Source organism: Pristiophorus japonicus, chromosome 3 (genome assembly GCF_044704955.1).
Source record: "Pristiophorus japonicus isolate sPriJap1 chromosome 3, sPriJap1.hap1, whole genome shotgun sequence".
Lineage (NCBI taxonomy): Eukaryota > Metazoa > Chordata > Chondrichthyes > Pristiophoridae > Pristiophorus > Pristiophorus japonicus.
The window spans coordinates 5,480,119-5,498,436 of record NC_091979.1 but is presented as its reverse complement, the minus strand read 5'-3'; the positions used below and the strand labels follow the sequence as shown (position 1 = coordinate 5,498,436).

General features: G+C 52.4%; 1 protein-coding gene across 3 annotated transcripts in view; it reads left to right on the top strand.

The window, feature by feature from the left end:
- LOC139259641 (carboxy-terminal domain RNA polymerase II polypeptide A small phosphatase 1-like) overlaps positions 1–18,318 on the top strand; it is a 63,504-nt gene that overhangs the window by 15,459 nt on the left and 29,727 nt on the right. For all 3 annotated transcript variants that reach the window (XM_070875153.1, XM_070875152.1, XM_070875151.1), the window contains exons 2-4: positions 3,278–3,435; positions 13,367–13,468; positions 17,625–17,681. In XM_070875153.1, the coding sequence (XP_070731254.1) occupies positions 3,278–3,435; positions 13,367–13,468; positions 17,625–17,681 (317 nt within the window). The remainder of the gene's footprint in view (positions 1–3,277; positions 3,436–13,366; positions 13,469–17,624; positions 17,682–18,318) is intronic.

Genomic DNA, 18,318 nt, shown 5'->3' with positions numbered 1-18,318 from the left:
TGAGCCGGGCCGGGCCTTCTCCCCCAGCAGGAACTGGTTGCCTGCTGTGTTTCCGCCTGAGGACGGTTCTCGGCCTGTCTTCTCGCTCGGAGCCTGGCCCAGGTTCCCTTGTGTTCTTGCCGCTTCCTGTTGTGGTGCTGCCTCGGCAGGCAGAGATTCCCTCGGGCCTCCCGCCCTGACACAGCAACAAGCAAACCGCAGGGGCCAGCTCTCACTGCGTGCACACACACACTCTCACTCTCTCTCTCTCTCTCTCTCTCTGTCTCTCGCACACACACTCTCTCTCTCTCTCTCTCTCTCTCTCTGTCTCTCGCACACACACACACTCTCTCTCTCTCTCTCTCTCTCTCTCTGTCTCTCGCACACACACACTCTCTCTCTCTCTGTCTGTCTGTCTCTCGCACACACACACTCTCTCTCTCTCTCTCTCTCTCTGTCTCTCGCACACACACACACTCTCTCTCTCTTTCTCTCTCTCTCTGTCTCTCGCACACACACACTCTCTCTCTCTCTGTCTGTCTGTCTCTCGCACACACACACTCTCTCTCTCTCTCTCTCTCTCTCTCTGTCTCTCGCACACACACACACTCTCTCTCTCTTTCTCTCTCTCTCGCACACACACACACTCTCTCTCTCTCTCTCTCTCTGTCTCTCGCACACACTCGCTCACTCAGTCGGAAACTCCTGTTGCGATCTTGTGGCCTGTGCCCAGGCAGCTGATCTCATGGGTGGCAGCAAGAGGCATTAAACACAGCTTCCGTGTCCCCAGAAACATTCGTCTCAATTCCCCGTGGGAGCGGACAACAGCAACCTGCATTTATATAGCGCCTTTAATACAGTAAAATGTCCTCAAGGCACTTTACAGGACATAATCATACAATATTTTGACACACGAGATATTAAGGCAGGTGACCAAAAGCTTAGTCACCGAGATGGGTTTTAAAGGAGGAAAGAGGCAGAGAGGTTTAGGGAGGGAATTCCAGAGCTTGGGGCCCAGGCAACAGAAGGCACAGCCACTAATGGTGGAGTGATTATAATCAGGGATGCTCAGGGGACAGAATTAGAGGAGCGCAGACATCTTGGGGGGGGGGGGGGGGGGTGATGGGTGATGGGTGAGCGGGACTTGGTGCGAGTTAGGACACAGGGCAGCGAGCACAGGGGGTGATGGGTGAGCGGGACTTGGTGCGAGTTAGGACACAGGGCAGCGAGCACAGGGGGTGATGGGTGAGCGGGACTTGGTGCGAGTTAGGACACGGGGGCAGTGAGCACAGGGGGTGATGGGTGAGTGGGACTGGGTGTGAGTTAGGACACGGGGCAGTGAGCACAGGGGGTGATGGGTGAGTGGGACTGGGTGTGAGTTAGGACACGGGGCAGTGAGCACAGGGGGTGATGGGTGAGTGGGACTCGGTGCGAGTTAGGACACGGGCAGCCGAGTTTTGGATGAGCTGAAGTTTCTGGAGGGGTGCAGTATGGTTTCACTGCCGTGGAGGGGACTGTCCGGTGTATGTGCGTCTGTCTCGGTGCCCATGGGCAATTGTTCTCGTGGTGACTGCCTCCTTCATTACTGAGGAGGCACGATCAGTATTCCGGGGCCCCAGCAAGGGTAGGAGGAGTGAGAGAGGCAGAGTAAGGGAACAAGGAGGGTTTAGCCGTGCTGTAGGAATGCGAGTGGGTCGTCCTAAACACAGGACCCTCGATCACCCAGCCACACAACACACTGAAACACGATGTTTCCCCATAGGCTCCCCCCCCCCCCCCCCCCCCCAAAATCCTATTCCCGTAACTAAAAAGAGAAAGCTAGACTTTAATGGCCACCGGATATCCGAAAGTGCTTTGGAGCCATGGACGTACTGCTGTGATGTGGGAAATGCAGCAGCCAATTTGTGCACAGCAAGCTCCCACACACAGCAGTGTGATAATGACCAAATAATCCATTCGGCCCAACCAGTCCATGCCAGCGTTTATGCTCCACTCGCACCGCCTCCCATCTTTCCTCATCTAAATCTATCAGCATATCCCTCTATTCCCTTATCCAGCTTCCCCTTAAATGCATCGATACTATTCGCCTCAACCCCTCCCTGTGGCAGCGAGTTCCACATTCTCACCGCTCTCTGGGTAAAGAAGTTTATTTTGAATTCCCTGTTGGATTTCTGGGTGACTGTCTTATATTGATGGCCTCTAGTTATACTCTTCCCCACAAGTGGAAACACTCTCTCTGTATCCACTCGATCAAAACCTTTCATCATTTTAAAGACCTCTATTAGGTCACCCCTCAGCCTTTTTTTTAAAAAGAGAAAAGAGACCCAGCCTGTTCATCCTTTCCTGATATGTAGACCCTCGCATTTCTGGTATCATCCTTGTAAATCTTCCCTGCACCCTCTCCAGTGCCTCTATATCCTTTTTATAATATGGTGACCAGAACTGTGCGCAGTGCTCCAAGTGTGGTCTAACCAAGGTTCAATGCAGGGTTAGCATAACTTCCCTACTTTTCAATTCTATCCCTCTAGAAATAAACCCTCGTTTGGTTTGCTTTTTCTATGGCCTTGCGAGAAGTCATTGGGAGAGGAGGAAAGTACATTGGCGAGGGGGAAACCGAGAGAACGGCACTTCTCTCGCACTTTTTATCATGTGATGACCAGATAATCTGTGTTTGTTATGTTGATTGTGGGATAAATATTGGCCCCAGGACATCGGGGAGAACTCCTTTGAAATAGTGCCCTGGGATCTTTTACATCCACCTGAGAGAGCAGACGGGGCCTCGGTTTAATGTCTCTGAAGGACGGCCCCTCGACAGTGCAGCACTCCCTCAGCACTGCACTGGGAGTGTCGGCCTGGGCTGTGCTCGCGTCTCTGGAGTGGGACTTGAACCTGCGGGGTGAGGGTGATGCCCGGCTGAGCGGGAAGGGCCGTGTGTCATGGCTGGGGCTGCTCCTCTGTGGCATGCTGCTTCGGCACCAGCAGGGGGCGCTGCGCTGCGTGCCGCGGTGAACTCTGGGCCAGTTTGAGGGCGTTGGTCAGCTTCCTGTCGCCCGCTTCGTTGACCACAAGGGGCGGGGGGGCAAGGTTTTGCTAATTGCCGAGTGTTGTGGGGGAGAGAGGAGGGTTTTGGTGTTCCGTCACCACGGGTACCGCCGTTCACCACCGGGGGGGGCCCAATGCTGCTCGCGGCGGTGCGGCCGGGCCGAGATGGCGGGGTTGGTCGCGCTGCTCTTCCTGTGTCTAACTCTTTCCCCCCCCCCCCCCCCCCTCCCCCCTCCGTGCCACCTCTTGGTTTCAGAGCCCCTGCCCGACTGCGACAAGAAGCCACGACGACACGGCATCTTACGCACCATCTTCTGCTGCATCTCCCGTGACGATGACGACAGCGAGCAGATCGTCGTCGGCAGCAACAATAACGCCTCGCTGCTGGTCGACGGGAAAAGCAATGCCACCAAGGTAGGCCGCCGAGAGGGGGGATACTGCCCAGCTTCACTGCACGGGCTCCGAGCGGGGTTAGATACAGCTGAACTCACACCGGGGGTCGGGGTGGAGGTGGGAGAGCGAGAGGGGAGGTGTGGGGCTGGAAGTGAGAGAGAGAGAGAGAGAGGGGCTGGATGAAGGAAGGAAGGAGGGAGGGAGGGAGACACGGGTGGGCGGCAGGGGCACTGGGGGATGTGGGGAGGAGGGAACGGTACTACACTGTAGTCTATGTAACCCGGGCACTGTGCCCCCACACTTCCAGCAGACTGCCGCATGAAGTAGACGGGCAGCAAATGGCCAGATGGTCCAACAAGCCTTTCCCTGCCCACCACCCCACACCATGCTGGCTGGAGCATGCTGTGACTACCCGTGACCCCATCTTCCACCTCCAAGTTCCAGGATTGTGACCCAGCGACGATGAAGGAACAGCTGATATATTTCCAAGTCAGGATGGTGTGTGACTTGAGGGTGGTAGTGTTCCCATGCCCCTGCTGCCTTCCTGGGTGGTGAGGTCGCAGGTTTGGGACTCCATAGGCTCGCTGTCCAGCCCTTGTATTATTTTCCAGACCTCTATCAACGCGGCTCTAAGTCTGCGCTGCTCCAAAATATCTGAGGGTCTTTAAGCCGGGAGTTATTTCCGTGTCCAGTTACCTCTCGTTTCACGTACACCCTTAGCGAGGTCACGATTTAGAATATTGCTTCTTTAAACACGGTGACTTGCTTTCAAAGGATTGTTAGCGCATTGGACAGGATGTAGGGGAGGATTGCCATGGTCCCAGGAATTGGGGGTGTCTATGACCACCGAGGTATGTAGCACAGAGCTTCGGAGGGTGGGGGAGTGCGGGGGGGGGGTGAGGAACATGTACACAGCTTGAATCTGTTCTCATTAACCTGCATATATTCAAAATTGTGAAGGGTTTTGTTAGAATAGATAGGGAGAAACAGTTTCCACTGGCATGGGGGCGTCAGTCACCAGAGGACACCGATTTAAGGTAATTGGCAAACAAGCCAGAGGGGGAGCTGAGAATTTATTTATTGATGCAGCGAGTTGTTGTGATCGGGAACGCGCTGCCTGAAAGGGCGGTGGGAGCAGATTCAATAGTAACTTTCAAACCGGGAATGGGATAAATACTTGAAAAGGAAAATTTAGCAGGGCTATGGGGAAAGGGCAGTGGGGACTGGGACTGATTGGATGGCTCTGTCACAGGCACGATGGGCTGAATGGCTGCCTTCTGTGCTGTGAGGTGTGAGCAGGAAGCATTGAAGCTGCAAAGTGGGCAAGCATGGGGCACATGCAGTACAGTGTCCATTTCACTCGGAAAAATAGAAAAGCAGAATGTAGTTTAAAAGACCCGAGCTTGGGGAATGTTGGTGTTCAGAGGGACCTGGGTGTCCTTGTACATGGATCACTGAAAGTTAACATGCAGGTACAGCAAGCAATTAGGAAATCAAATGGTTTGTTAGTCTTTATTACAAAGGGATTAGAGTCGAAGAGTAAAGAAGGCTTACCGCAATTATACAGGGCATTGGTGAGACCACACCTGGGGTACTAGAAACAGTTTTGGTGTCCTTATCTATTGCCATAGAGGGAGTGCAACGAAGGTTCACCAGACTGATTCCTGGGATGGGGGGATTGTCCTAGGAGGAGATTGGGCCTATTTTCCCTGGAGTTTAGAAGAATGGGAGGTGATCTCATTAAAACATACAAGATTCTGAGCAGGGTTGACCGGATAGATGCTGGGAGGATGTTTCCCCTTGCTGAAGAGTCTCAAATAAGGGGTTGGCCATTTAGGACTGAGAAGAGAAAATAGCATAAGACCATAAGAAGTAGGAGCGGGAGTCGGCCATTTGGCCCCTCGAGCCTATTCCGCCATTTAATACGATCATGGCTGATCCGATCATGGACTCGGCTCCTCTTCCCCGCCTGCTCCCCATAACCCTTCACTCCCTTATCGCTCAAAAAGTGAAGACATTTCTTCACTCAGAGGGTGGTGAATCTTTTGAGAATTCTCTACCCCAGAGGGCTGTGGAGGCTGGGTCATTGAATATATTCCAGGCTGAGATCGATAGACTTTTGGATATTGAGGTAATCGAGGGATATGGGGACAGTGCAGGAAAGTGGAGTTGAGGTCGATGATCAGCCCTGATCTCATTGAATGGTGGAGCAGGCTCGAGGGGCCGAATGGCCGACTCCTGCTCCTAATTCTTATGTTCTTGACATTCTCGAGCTTCAAGCGCTGATGCTAATTGATCTTGGTGTTTTGGTTTGGGTTCTATCCACCAATGAGGCAGCAGCGCCAGGAACAGTCCGTCCCAAACCTCGAGAGATGCGTGATTCAGGCAGGAGAAAGTGGAAGATAGAAATTGTAAGCACAAAGCCACACGTGTGCCCTCTGGTCGCAAGTTGGTCCCTCCCCCCACCCCCCTCTGGGGTCTTGTGCTATGATGGGGGGCTTCCCAGAGCTGAGCCTGTGTCCATTGGAGAAGGAGATCAAATTCAGAGGGCGGGGCGGGGGGGGCAACAGGTTTTCAAAACTCGGAGGGAAGATACAAACAAGACAATTTTGGAAGGAAAGACTGGAAATTCAATGAAAACAAGAAATCAACCGCAGATCAGCCCGTGATGGGTCCACTCTTTTCACACTAACGCCCATTTGAACAAGTTGGAGAAAGGGAGAGGTAGTAGGGTTGGGGAAGAACCATTGGGTCCAGGGTAGTGTCAGTGATAGGGGAGTGTACATGGGCTGTGGGAGGGTAGGGTCAGTGATAGGGGAGTGTACATGAGCTGTGGGTGGGTAGGGTCAGTGATAGAGGAGAGTGTACATGGGCTGTGGGAGGGTAGTGTCTGTGATAGAGGAGAGTGTACATGGGCTGTGGGTGGGTAGGGTCTGTGATCGGGGAGTGTACATGGGCTGTGGGAGGGTAGTGTCTGTGATAGAGGAGAGTGTACATGGGCTGTGGGAGGGTAGTGTCAGTGATAGGGGAGTGTACATGGGCTGTGGGAGGGTAGGGTCAGTGATAGGGGAGTGTACATGGGCTGTGGGTGGGTAGGGTCAGTGATCGGGGAGGGTAGTGTCTGTGATAGAGGAGAGTGTACATGGGCTGTGGGTGGGTAGGGTCTGTGATAGGGGAGTGTACATGGGCTGTGGGTGGGTAGGGTCAGTGATAGAGGGGTGTACATGGGCTGTGGGTGGGTAGGGTCAGTGATCGGGGAGGGTAGTGTCTGTGATAGAGGAGAGTGTACATGGGCTGTGGGTGGGTAGGGTCTGTGATAGGGGAGTGTACATGGGCTGTGGGTGGGTAGGGTCTGTGATCAGGGAGTGTACATGGGCTGTGGGTGGGTAGGGTCAGTGATAGGAGAGTGTACATGGGCTGTGGGAGATTAGATGTAAAACCCAAATTAGTAAAGCCCATGTACACGCTCCTCTATCATGGATTCTACCTACCCATTTAATCCCCTCCCACAGCCCAGTAAACCATGTAGATGGGAGCAGAAAGTTGCAATGGGATACTGATATATTAAACGAGTGGGCAAAATTGTGGCATAGTATTATACAGGATATACGGCACAGAAACAGGCCACTCAGCCCAACCAATCCATGCTGGCGTTTATGTTCCACTCGAGCCTCCTCCTGTCTTTCCCCATCTAAACCTATCAGCATAACCCTCTCTTCCCTTCTCCCTCATACGCTTATCCAGCCTCCCCTTAAATGCATCGATACTATTCGCCTCAACCCCTCCCTGTGGCAGCGAGTTCCACATTCTCACCACTCTCTGGGTAAAGAAGTTCCTTCTGAATTCCCGATTGGATTTCTTGGTGACTATCTTATATTGTTGGCCCCTAGTTATGCTCTTCCCCACAAGTGGAAACACTCTCTCTGTATCCACTCGATCAAAACCTTTCATCATTTTAAATACCTCCACCCCTCAGCCCTTTTTTAAGAGAAAAGAGACCCAGCCTGTTCATCTTTTGCTGATATGTATACCCTCGCATTCCTGGTATCATCCTTGTACATCTTCTCTGCACCCTCTCCAGTGCCTCTACATCCTTGTTATAATATGGCGCGTGTGGTCTAACCAAGGTTCAATACAGGTTTAGCATCACTTCCCTACTTTTCCATTCTATAACTCTAGAAATAAACCCTAGTTCTTGGTTTGCTTTTTACAGCCTTGCTAACCTGTGTCGCTGCTTTTAGTGATTTGTGTATTTGTATCCGAGATCCCTTTGTTCCTCTACCCCACCCAGACTCTTGCCTCCACGTAATAAGTGACCTCCCTGTTCTTCCTACCAAAATGTAATACCTCACATTTATCTGTGTTGAACTTCATTTGCCAATTATATGCTCATTCTGCAAGTTTATTAATGTCCCCTGTAATTTGTTGCAGTCCTCCTCAGTATTGACTATCCCCCCAATTTGGTGTCATCCACAAATCTAGAAATTGTGTTTTTATTTCCAGAAGTCAAAATTGTTAATATAAACTGTGGACAGCAGTGGTCCCAGCAGTGACCCTTGTGGAACACCACTACGCACCTTCTGCCACGGTGAATAGCTACCCTTTACCCCGAGTCTCTGCTTCCTGTCTTGAAGCCAGCTAGCTATCCATTCTGCTACTTATCCCCTGACTCTCCATTCTCTGACCTTGTTCGTCAGTCTATTATGGTGAACCTTATCAAAGACCTTTTGAAATCTAGATAAATTACATCTACTGCATTACCCTTGTCTATTCTTTCTGTTACCGTTTCAAAACATTCACTGAGGTTGGTCAAGAAAGACTTTCCCTTTTGAAATCTATGCTGACTGTTGTGTAGAATCATAGAAAATTACAACACAGAAGGAGGCCATTCGGCCCATCGTGTCCGAGTCGGTTTCTAGATGTTCTATTTTCTCCTTTAGTAGGGATTCCATTATTTTTCCGACCACTGATGTTAAGCTGACTGGTCTGCAGTTCCCTGGCCATGTTCTGTCCCCCTTCTTAAATATAGGTGGGGGTGGGGGGGGGGGGGGGGGTTGGTGGGGGGGGGTTGGGGGGGGGTTGGTGGGGGGGGGGGGGGGGGAGTGTGAGGTTGTCCATTTTGGACCCAAGATGATGGAGCCGAGTATTTTCTCAGTGGCGAGAAGCGGGGGGGATCTGTGGAGGAGTGGAGAGATTTATAGGTCGAAGCAATGTTCCCGTTAAGCGATCCTTGAGGTCCCTCGCAGGCGGTTCACCGGCTTGTGCATGGGAGAAACTGCACATGCGTGAGGATTTGAACGTGCCGTGCAGCCACTTAAAGGGGCTGCACACCCCCAAAAAATAATTGGGTCCAAGTTTGGAAATCACCCAAAAACTGGTGAGCAAGTTCAAAAAATTAATCAAAAAGGCTAACGGAATGTTGGCCTTTATCTTGGGAGCGGGGAGGGGCTGGAAAACAATTGGGGTGGAAGTTACTAGAACTAGAGGGCATAATCTTGGAATAAGGAGCCGCCCATTTAAAACTGAGACGAGGAGGAATTTCTTCTCCTGAGGGTTGTAAATCTGTGGAATTCACTGCCTCAGGGAGCTGTGGAAGCTGGGTCATTGAATAAATTCAAGACAGAGATAGACAGTTTCTTAAACGATAAGGGAGTAAAGGGTTATGGGGAGCGGGCTGAGTCCATGATCGGATCAGCCATGATGGTATTAAATGGCGGAGCAGGCTCGAGGGGCCGAATGGCCGACTCCTGCTCCTATTTCTTATGTTCTTATGCTGCAATTATATAAAACTCTGGTCAGACCCCATCTGGGTCACTGCGTCCAGTCCCTGGGCCCTGCACCTCAGGGAGGATATATCTGCCTCTGAGGAGGAGCAGTGCAGATTCACCAGACGGATACCTGCGGGCGGGGCGGAGTGGGGGGGGGGGGTTAAAGGGTTAAATTAGAAGGACAGGTTGCACAGACTGGGCTTGTGTTCCCTCGAGTGTAGATTAAGGGCTGGTCTAATCAAGGTGCTTAAGATGATTAGTGGAGTTGATGGGGTCGTTAGAGAGAAACTATTTCTTCGGGTGGGGAGTGCAGAACAAGGGGGCGGCGCCTATAAATTAGAGCCAGGCCGTTCAGGAGTGATGTCAGGAAGCACTTCTTCACACAGAGCGGTGGATAAAGTGCAACATCCCCACTGACATCTGGGAGTCCCTGGCCAAAGACCGCCCTAAGTGGAGGAAGTGCATCCAGGAGGGCGCTGAGCACCTCGAGTCTCCTCGCCGAGAGCATGCAGAAACCAAGCGCAGGCAGCGGAAGGAGCGTGCGGCAAGTCTTCCTCGATTCCGAGGGACTGCCTATGGTGATGGTGGAAATCTGGAACTCACTTCCCCCCAAAAAACCATTGAGGCTGGGGGGGTCAAATGATAAATGTCAAAACTGAGAGATTGATCAATTTTTGTTGGGCCTCATCATCAGAGGCAGTCCCTCGGGATCGAGGAAGACTTGTTTCCACTCTTAAAGTGAGTCCTTAGGTGACTGAACAGTCCAATACGAGAGTCACAGGTGGGACAGACAGTGGTTGAGGGAAGGGGAGGGTGGGACTGGTTTGCCGCACGCTCCTTCCGCTGCCTGCGCTTGCTTTCTGCATGCTCTCGGCGACGAGACTCGAGGTGCTCGGCGCCCTCCCGGATGCACTTCCTCCACTTAGGGCGGACTGTTCTTTGGCCAGGGACTCCCAGGTGTCGGTGGGGGTGTCGCACTTTGTCAGGGAGGGTTATGGAACCAAGGCTGGTAGATTGAGTTAGATTACAGATCAGCCACGATCTAATCGAGGGGCGGAACGGCCGCCTCTTGCTCCTGTGTTTCACGTGCAGGAAATTGAGCGAGTCGTTGACTGGGGGGGGCACGCTTTGGTCAATGCCGCCAATCGCAAGCTCCCAGGGCGTCCGGTGCTGAAACCGGGGGCCCCTCCAGTGAGTTGTTTTGTTGTTGCGGTAACCGTCTGCCAGTAGGTGGCGGTGTCGTTCCATCCGTGGCCCCGCTCCCTGATCGTAAACAAAATAGCAAGGCAAATGGAATCCGAGGAATGTACAAAACTGCTGTGGGGCTAAGGAGGGCCTCTGGGGGCTGATTGAGAGCAGCGATAACTAGCAGGCTGAGCGGGAATGTTAAAATTTCCTCTCCTTTTCAGATGTGGCCTCCTGCACCCTCCCTTATTTTTTTTAAAAAAAGATCTTTTAAAGTGCTGATCCCCTCTCCGTTCAGACACATTAGTATTGTACCATTGGAAATGTTTCCTTTTGTGCCTTTCTCTTTGTTTTTGGCGCAGTAAGAGCCTGGAGCTTTCCTGTTCTCCTGCTCTGCACTTCAAATTGGGTTAAACCCATATAGTGAGACTGTTAGAAATGCTTTGGAATGATCCGAGGGCCACTAGAGGGAAGGGAGGGAACTGCGGGCGTTGTTCAAGGAGATCCCAGCAGAACTGAGAGGCTGTAACTATTGGGAAAGGCTCAACGGGCTGGGGCTGTGTTGTCCAGAAAAGAGAAGGCCAAGGGGTGACCCGGTAGAGGGCTTTCAAATGATGAAGGGGTTCGATAGGGTAGATGTAGAGAAGATGTTCCCACTGGGAGACCAGAACTAGGGGCCATCAATATACGGCAGTCACTGATAAATCCCACGGGGAATTCAGGAGAAACTTCTTTACCCAGAGAGTGGTGAGAATGTGGAACTCGCTGCCACAGGGAGGGGTTGAGGCGAAAAGTATCGATGCATTTAAGGGGAAGCTGGAGAAAGGAATAGAAGGATATGTCTGGAAATCTAACGACTTGTATTTATATAGCGCCTTTAACATCGTAAAACATCCCCAAGGTGCTTTACGGGAGCGATTATCAGACAGAATGTGACACTGAGCCACACAAGGAAATATTGGGATAAAAGCTTGGGCAAAGTGGTTGGTGTTAAGGAGGGTCTTGAAGGAGAGAGAGGCAGAAAGGGTTAGGGAGGGAATTCCAGTGATTAGGCCCCAGGCAGAGGAGGGGTGTAGAGCTGGAGGAGATTACAGAGATAGGGAGGGGTGTAGGGGCTGGAGGTAGTTACAGAGGTAGGGAGGGGTGTAGGGGCTGGAGCGGGTTACAGAGATAGGGAGGGGTGTAGAGGCTGGAGGGGATTACAGAGATAGGGAGGAGTGTAGGGGCTGGAGGGGGTTAGAGATAGGGAGGAGTGTCGGGCACCATTCACAGCGGGGAGAAACCGTACACATGTTCTGTGTGTGGATGAGGCTTGGTGAGGCCACACCTGGAATATTGTGTTCAGTTTTGGTCTCCTAATCTGAGGAAGGACATTCTTGCTATTGAGGGAGTGCAGCAAAGATTCACCAGACTGATTCCCAGGATGGCAGGACTGACATGAGGAGAGACTGGATCGACTGGGCCTGTATTCACTGGAGTTTAGAAGGATGAGAGGGGCTCTCATAGAAACATAAAATTCTGACGGGACTGGACAGGTTAGAGGCAGAAAGAATGTTCCCGATGTTGGGGAAGTCCAGAACCAGGGGTCACAGTCTAAGGATAAGGGGTAAGCCATTTAGGACCGATATGAGGAGAAACTTCTTCACTCAGAATTATGAACCTGTGGAATTGTCTACCGCAGAGAGTTGTTGAGGCCAGTTCGTTAGATATATTCAAAAGGGAGTTAAATGTGGCCCTTTCGGCTAAAGGGATCAATTTCTATGTTTCTATGGAAGAGATTAGAGATAGGGAGGAGTATAAGGGCTGGAGGAGGTTACAGAGATAGGGAGGGGTACCGGGGCTGGAGGAGGTTACAGAGAAAGGGAGGGTGGTGGGGGCTGGAGGAGGTTACAGAGATAGGGAGGGGTATCTGGGCTGGAGGAGGTTACAGGGATAGGGAGGGGTGTAGTGGCTGGAGGAGGTTACAGAGATAGGGAGGGTGTAAGGCTGGAGGGGGTTACAGAGATAGGGAGGGGTATCGGGGCTGGAGGGGGTTACAGGGATAGGGAGGGGTGTAGGGGCAGGAGGGAGTTACAGGGATGGGGAGGGTGTAAGGCTGGAGGAGGTTACAGAGATAGGGAGGGGTATCGGGGCTGGAGGGGGTTACAGGGATAGGGAGGGGGTTACAGGGATGGGGAGGGTGTAAGGCTGGAGGGGGTTACAGGGATAGGGAGGGGTATCGGGGCTGGAGGGGGTTACAGGGATAGGGAGGGGTATCGGGGCTGGAGGGTGTTACAGGGATGGGGAGGGTGTAAGGCTGGAGGGGGTTACAGGGATAGGGAGGGGTATCGGAGCTGGAGGGGGTTACAGGGATAGGGAGGGTTGTAAGGCTGTTGGAGGTTATAGAGATAGGGAGGGGTGTAGGGGCAGGAGGGGGTTACAGAGATAGGGAGGGGTGTAAGGCTGGAGGGGGTTACAGGGATAGGGAGGGGTATCGGAGCTGGAGGGGGTTACAGAGATAGGGAGGGGTGTAAGGCTGGAGGGGGTTACAGGGATAGGGAGGGGTATCGGAGCTGGAGGGGGTTACAGGGATAGGGAGGGGTATCGGGGCTGGAGGGGGTTACAGGGATAGGGAGGAGTATCGGAGCTGGAGGGGGTTACAGGGATAGGGAGGGGTATCGGAGCTGGAGGGGGTTACAGGGATAGGGAGGGGTGTAAGGCTGGAGGGGGTTACAGGGATAGGGAGGGGTATCGGGGCTGGAGGGGGTTACAGGGATAGGGAGGGTTGTAAGGCTGTTGGAGAGGTTATGGGGAGGGGCGAGGCCACGGAGGGGTTTGAACACCACCTTTTGCTGACTGCAGAGGGAAGTTGTGGGTGTGAGCTAACTGGTTAACGGTTCTGATGCCCATGCGTCCTCAGACTCTCCAATCGGGTAAGGTTTTGCTGCTGCCCTGACGTACCGTGTGATGCAACTTTCCCGCCTCTCTGCACTTGTGTCCCTTTTTTCTTACAAACTTAGATTCCTGTTCCAAAGCTCCTTCCAGAAGTGAAAGTTCAGGACCGTGGGAAGAAATGCGTGGTGATCGACTTGGATGAGACTCTGGTTCACAGTTCGTTTAAGGTGTGTTGACATTTAACTTTCTCCCCATTTAAAAAAAAAATAATAAATATTTTTCCTGTTATTTCCTGCCCTCCTGCATGGAAGACATTGACTGTATTACGTGTCGGGGATTGTATGACGGAGTAACTTGAGATCTGACGTGTGGTGAGGCAACAGGTGACGATGATCTCTGGATGTTCCAACACTGTGGCTTCAAGTCTCATCCCAGGGACTTGAGCACATAATCCAGGCTGACACTCCCAGTGTAATGCTGAGGGAGTGCTGCACTGTCGGAGATGCTGTCTTTCGGATGAGACGTTAAACCGAGGCCCCGTCTGCTCTTCTCAGGCGGACGTAAAAGATCCCATGGCCACTATTTCGAAGAAGAGCGGGGGAGTTATCCCCGGTGTCCTGGGGCCAATATTTATCCCTCAATCAACATAACAAAAACAGATTATCTGATTATTGGCTGTAAAGCGCTTTGAGAAGTCCTATGGTCATGAAACGCACTATATAAATGCAAATCTTTGTTTCATTCCTGCTTTACTGCCAATGAATTACTGTTTGAAGTGTAGTCAATGTTGTAATGTGGGAAACGCAGCCAATTTGCGCACAGCAAGCTCCCACAAACAGCAATGTGATAATGACCCAAATAAACTGTTTTAGTGATGTTGATTGATGGATAGAGATTGGCCCCAGGACACCGGGGAGAACTCCCCTGCTCTTCTTCGAAATAGTGGCCATGGATCTTTTATGGCCACCTGAGAGAGCAGACGGGGCCTCGGATTAACTTCTTAGTCAAAAGTCGGCCCCTCCGACAGTGCGGCGCTCCCTCAGCACTGCCCCTCCGACAGTGCGGCGCTCCCTCAGCACTGCCCCTCCGACAGTGCGGCGCTCCCTCAGCACTGCCCCTCCGACAGTGCGGCGCTCCCTCAGTATTGCCCCTCCGACAGTGCGGCGCTCCCTCAGTACTGCCCCTCCGACAGTGCGGCGCTCCCTCAGTACTGCCCCTCCGACAGTGCGGCGCTCCCTCAGCACTGCACTGGGAGTGTCAGCCTAGATTTTTTTGCGCTCAAGTCACTGGAGTGGGACTCGAACCCACGACCTTCTGACTCCGAGGCGAGAGTGCTGCCCACTAAGCCATGGCAATGGTTCCCAAAGCGCTCCTCCACTGGGGATCTCACTTGCCTCGTGTCTGGCCTTCTTGTAGACTCATTGATGAGCGGATTGATTGCTGTGATCAGTCGACAGCTCCCAGTATCATCGTATCGTGCGATTACCGCGATGGTTAGAAGATGAATCAGATGGATTGTGGACACTTCGTTTGGCAATCCCTACATGCACTTGTTGCAGTTCCAGTCACCCTGTGGGTCTTTGCCCAACCGGCCACTTGTGGCAACACCAAACGTTGGCAGCTCAATCCTCGCAACTGCTGGTCATCCATGGTGCTGTTTGTGTGGGCGCAGGTTCATGAAATGGTTGTCTCTCTCCTTCACTAACTTCGGGGGGGAGGGAGGGAGGGGTGTCGGGGTAGTGCGGCAAATTTTTTATCATGACCCAACTCCATTAGAATTCTGACGGGGCTTGACAGGGTAGATGCAGGGAGGGTGTTTCCTCCCGGGGCTGGGGAGTCTAGAACCAGGGGTCACAGTCTCAGGATAAGGGGTCGGTCATTTAGGACTGAGATGAGGAGAAATTTCTTCACTCAGAGGGGGGTGAATCTTTGGGATTCTCTGTCCCCGAGGGCTGTGGAGGCTCAGTCGTTGAGTATATTCAAGATGACGATAGGTTAAGGGAATCCAGGGACAGTGCAGGAAAGTGGAGTTGAGGTTGAAGATCAGCCATGATCTCATTGAATGGCGGAGCAGGCTCACGGGGCCGAATGGCTGACTCCTGCTCCTAATGCTTGTGTTATGTGCTTAACTCAACACCGACTGTTGTGTGTCTTCCGACTCTGGCCTCTTGCACATCCCCCGATTTCCATCGCTCCACCATCGGTGGCCGTGCCTTCAGCTGCCTGGGCCCCAAGCTCTGGAACTCCCTCCCTAAACCTCTCCGCCTCTCTCTCCTCCTTCACGACACTCCTTGAAACCTCCCTCTTCACCAAGCTTTTGGTCACCTGTCCTAATATCTCCTTTTGTGGCTCGGTGTCGATCTTTGTCTGACAACGCTCCTGGGAAGCGCCTTGGGGACATTTCACTACGCTCCAGTCGCTATAGAAATGCAATGTTGTGGAAAGACTGGTAGAATTATGGAAGGGAAGGGAAGGGACAGCAGTCAGTGTTCATGATCAATTTGAGAGCTGAGGGTGTAGATACGGAGAGGGGTGGAGTCTTTTCACAAGGAGTTCAGGAAGCAGGCTCGCTAACGGTGCTATATAAATGCACTGTGTAAATAGTGGGGCGAAGCAAGTCGGGGGTGCACAGGAGGCCAGGATTGGAGGAGCGTGGAGACCTCAGAGTTGCAGGTGTTGGAGGAAGTTCCAGAGACACGGAGGGGCGAGGCCACGGAAGGATTTGAAGGCAAGGATGCAAATTTTAAAATTGAGGCTTTGCCGGACCGGGAGCCGATGTTGGTCATCGGGTGGGGGGGGGGGGTATTTGTTCATGGGATGTGGGCATCGCTGGCAAGGCCGGCATTTATTGCCCATCTCTAATTGCCCTCGAAGGTGGTGGTGAGCCACTGCCTTGAACCGCTGCAGTCCGTGTGGTGAAGGTGCTCCCACAGTGCTGACTTTGTTGTAACGGTTTGGGACAACTGAGTATCTCACTGGGCCATTTCAGAGGGAAGTTAAGAGTCAACCACATCGCTGTAGGCCTGGAGTCACATAGAAACCCAGACCGGGTAAGGGCGGCAGATTTCCTTCCCCAAAGGGGCATTAGTGAACCAGAGAGGTTTTTACAACAATCCAGTAACCATGGTCACCATTACCGACAATAGCTTTCAATTCCAGATTTATTTAATTAACTGCAATTTAAATTCCCCAGTTGCCGTGGTGGGATTTGAACTTGGGTCTCCAGATCATTAGTCCAGGATAATCCCCCTGCTCTTCTTCGAAATAGCGCCATGGAGTATTTTACGTCCACTCGAGAGAGCAGACGGGGCCTCGGTTTAACGTCTCATCCGAAAGACAGCCCCTCCGACAGTGCAGCGCTCCCTGAGTACTGCCCCTCCGACAATGCGGCGCTCCCAGGCCTCTGGATTACTAGCCCAGTAATATAACCACTATGCTACCATGATGAGGGAGGACTCGCTGCTAATGGGACTGGGAGGGATCGTTGCCTCTTCGGAGACCCTGAATTTGGACTCGATGGAGCATGTCTTCAGCCGAGCACCTCCATGGGGTCGGAAGGTGGTGTGACTTGGTCAAACCAGAGTTGGTGACCCCTATTTCCTGGAGGTTTCATCGCATGGCTCCCACCACCACACACTGTCTGGGTAAATGGTCTCTTCTCCCCCCCCCCGCCCCCAGCACTTTTATAACTTGTTTTTTTTCACCCGGGTTTGGCTCACAACAGTGACCCGGAGATTAATGGTTAATGCTTGGGGGACTCCAGGAACAATCCTGAAGGGTTGGCAACACTGAAAGACTTGCATTTCTGTAGCGCCTTTCACATCCTCAGGACGTTCCAAAGCGCTTTACAGCTAATGAAGTACTTTTTGGAGTGTAGTCACTGTTGTAATGTGGGAAACACGGCAGCCAATTTGTGCACAGCAAGCTCCCACACACAGCAATGTGATGACCAGATAGTGATGTTGGTTGAGGGATAAATATTGGCCCCCAGGACACCGGGGGTAACTCCCCTTCTCTTCGAATTAGCGCGGTGGAATATTTTACGTCCACCTGAGAGAGCAGACGGGGCCTGGGTTTAAAGTCTCATCCGAAAGACGGCACCTCTGACAATACGCTTTCCCTCAGCCCTGCACTGGGAGTGTCAGCCTGGATTTATGTGCTCCAGTCCCTGGAGTGGGACTTGAACCCACGACCTTCTGACTCCGAGGCGAGAGTGCTGCCCCCTGAGCCACGGCTGACACCGAGTGTGAATGGGGGTAGGGTGTGCGGGTGTTGGGGGAATAAAAAGTGGTCTTCATCTGAGGAGGGGAGGGGTGGCCCAGGGTTCCAAACCGCATTCTATCGCTTCCTGATTGGATGATTGTCTTCCCCCCCACCCTACAGCCGGTGAACGATGCGGACTTCATTATTCCGGTGGAGATCGACGGCGTCATGCATCAGGTGAGCGCGCGTAATGTCGCGTGACGGCGCTGCCTCCCTTGCTCCCAGCGATTTGTCAGCAGCTGGAGGGCTTACATTCGAGCTGCGGTTATGGCTACTGGATTCGCAATGCAGAGACCGGCAATATTGATCGAGGGCAGTTAAAAGTGACCATGAAACCATTGGATTGTTGTAAAAACCCAACTGGTTCACTTCTGTCCCACTGTACACAATCCCAATGGACCAAACCCCTTCCCATTCACTCCCACTGTACACAATCCCAATGGACCAAACCCCTTCCCATTCACTCCCACTGTACACAATCCCAATGGACCTTACCCCTTCCCATTCACTCCAACTGTACAGAATCCCAATGGACTAAACCCCTTCCCATTCACTCCCACTGTACACAATCCCAATGGACCTTACCCCTTCCCATTCACTCCAACTGTACAGAATCCCAATGGACTAAACCCCTTCCCATTCACTCCCACTGTACAGAATCCCAATGGACCAAACCCCTTCCCATTCACTGTACACAATCCCAATGGACCCAAATCCCTTCCCATTCACTCCCATTGCACACAATCCCAATGGACCAAACCCCTTCCTATTCACTCCCACTGTACAGAATCCCAATGGACCCAAACCCCTTCCC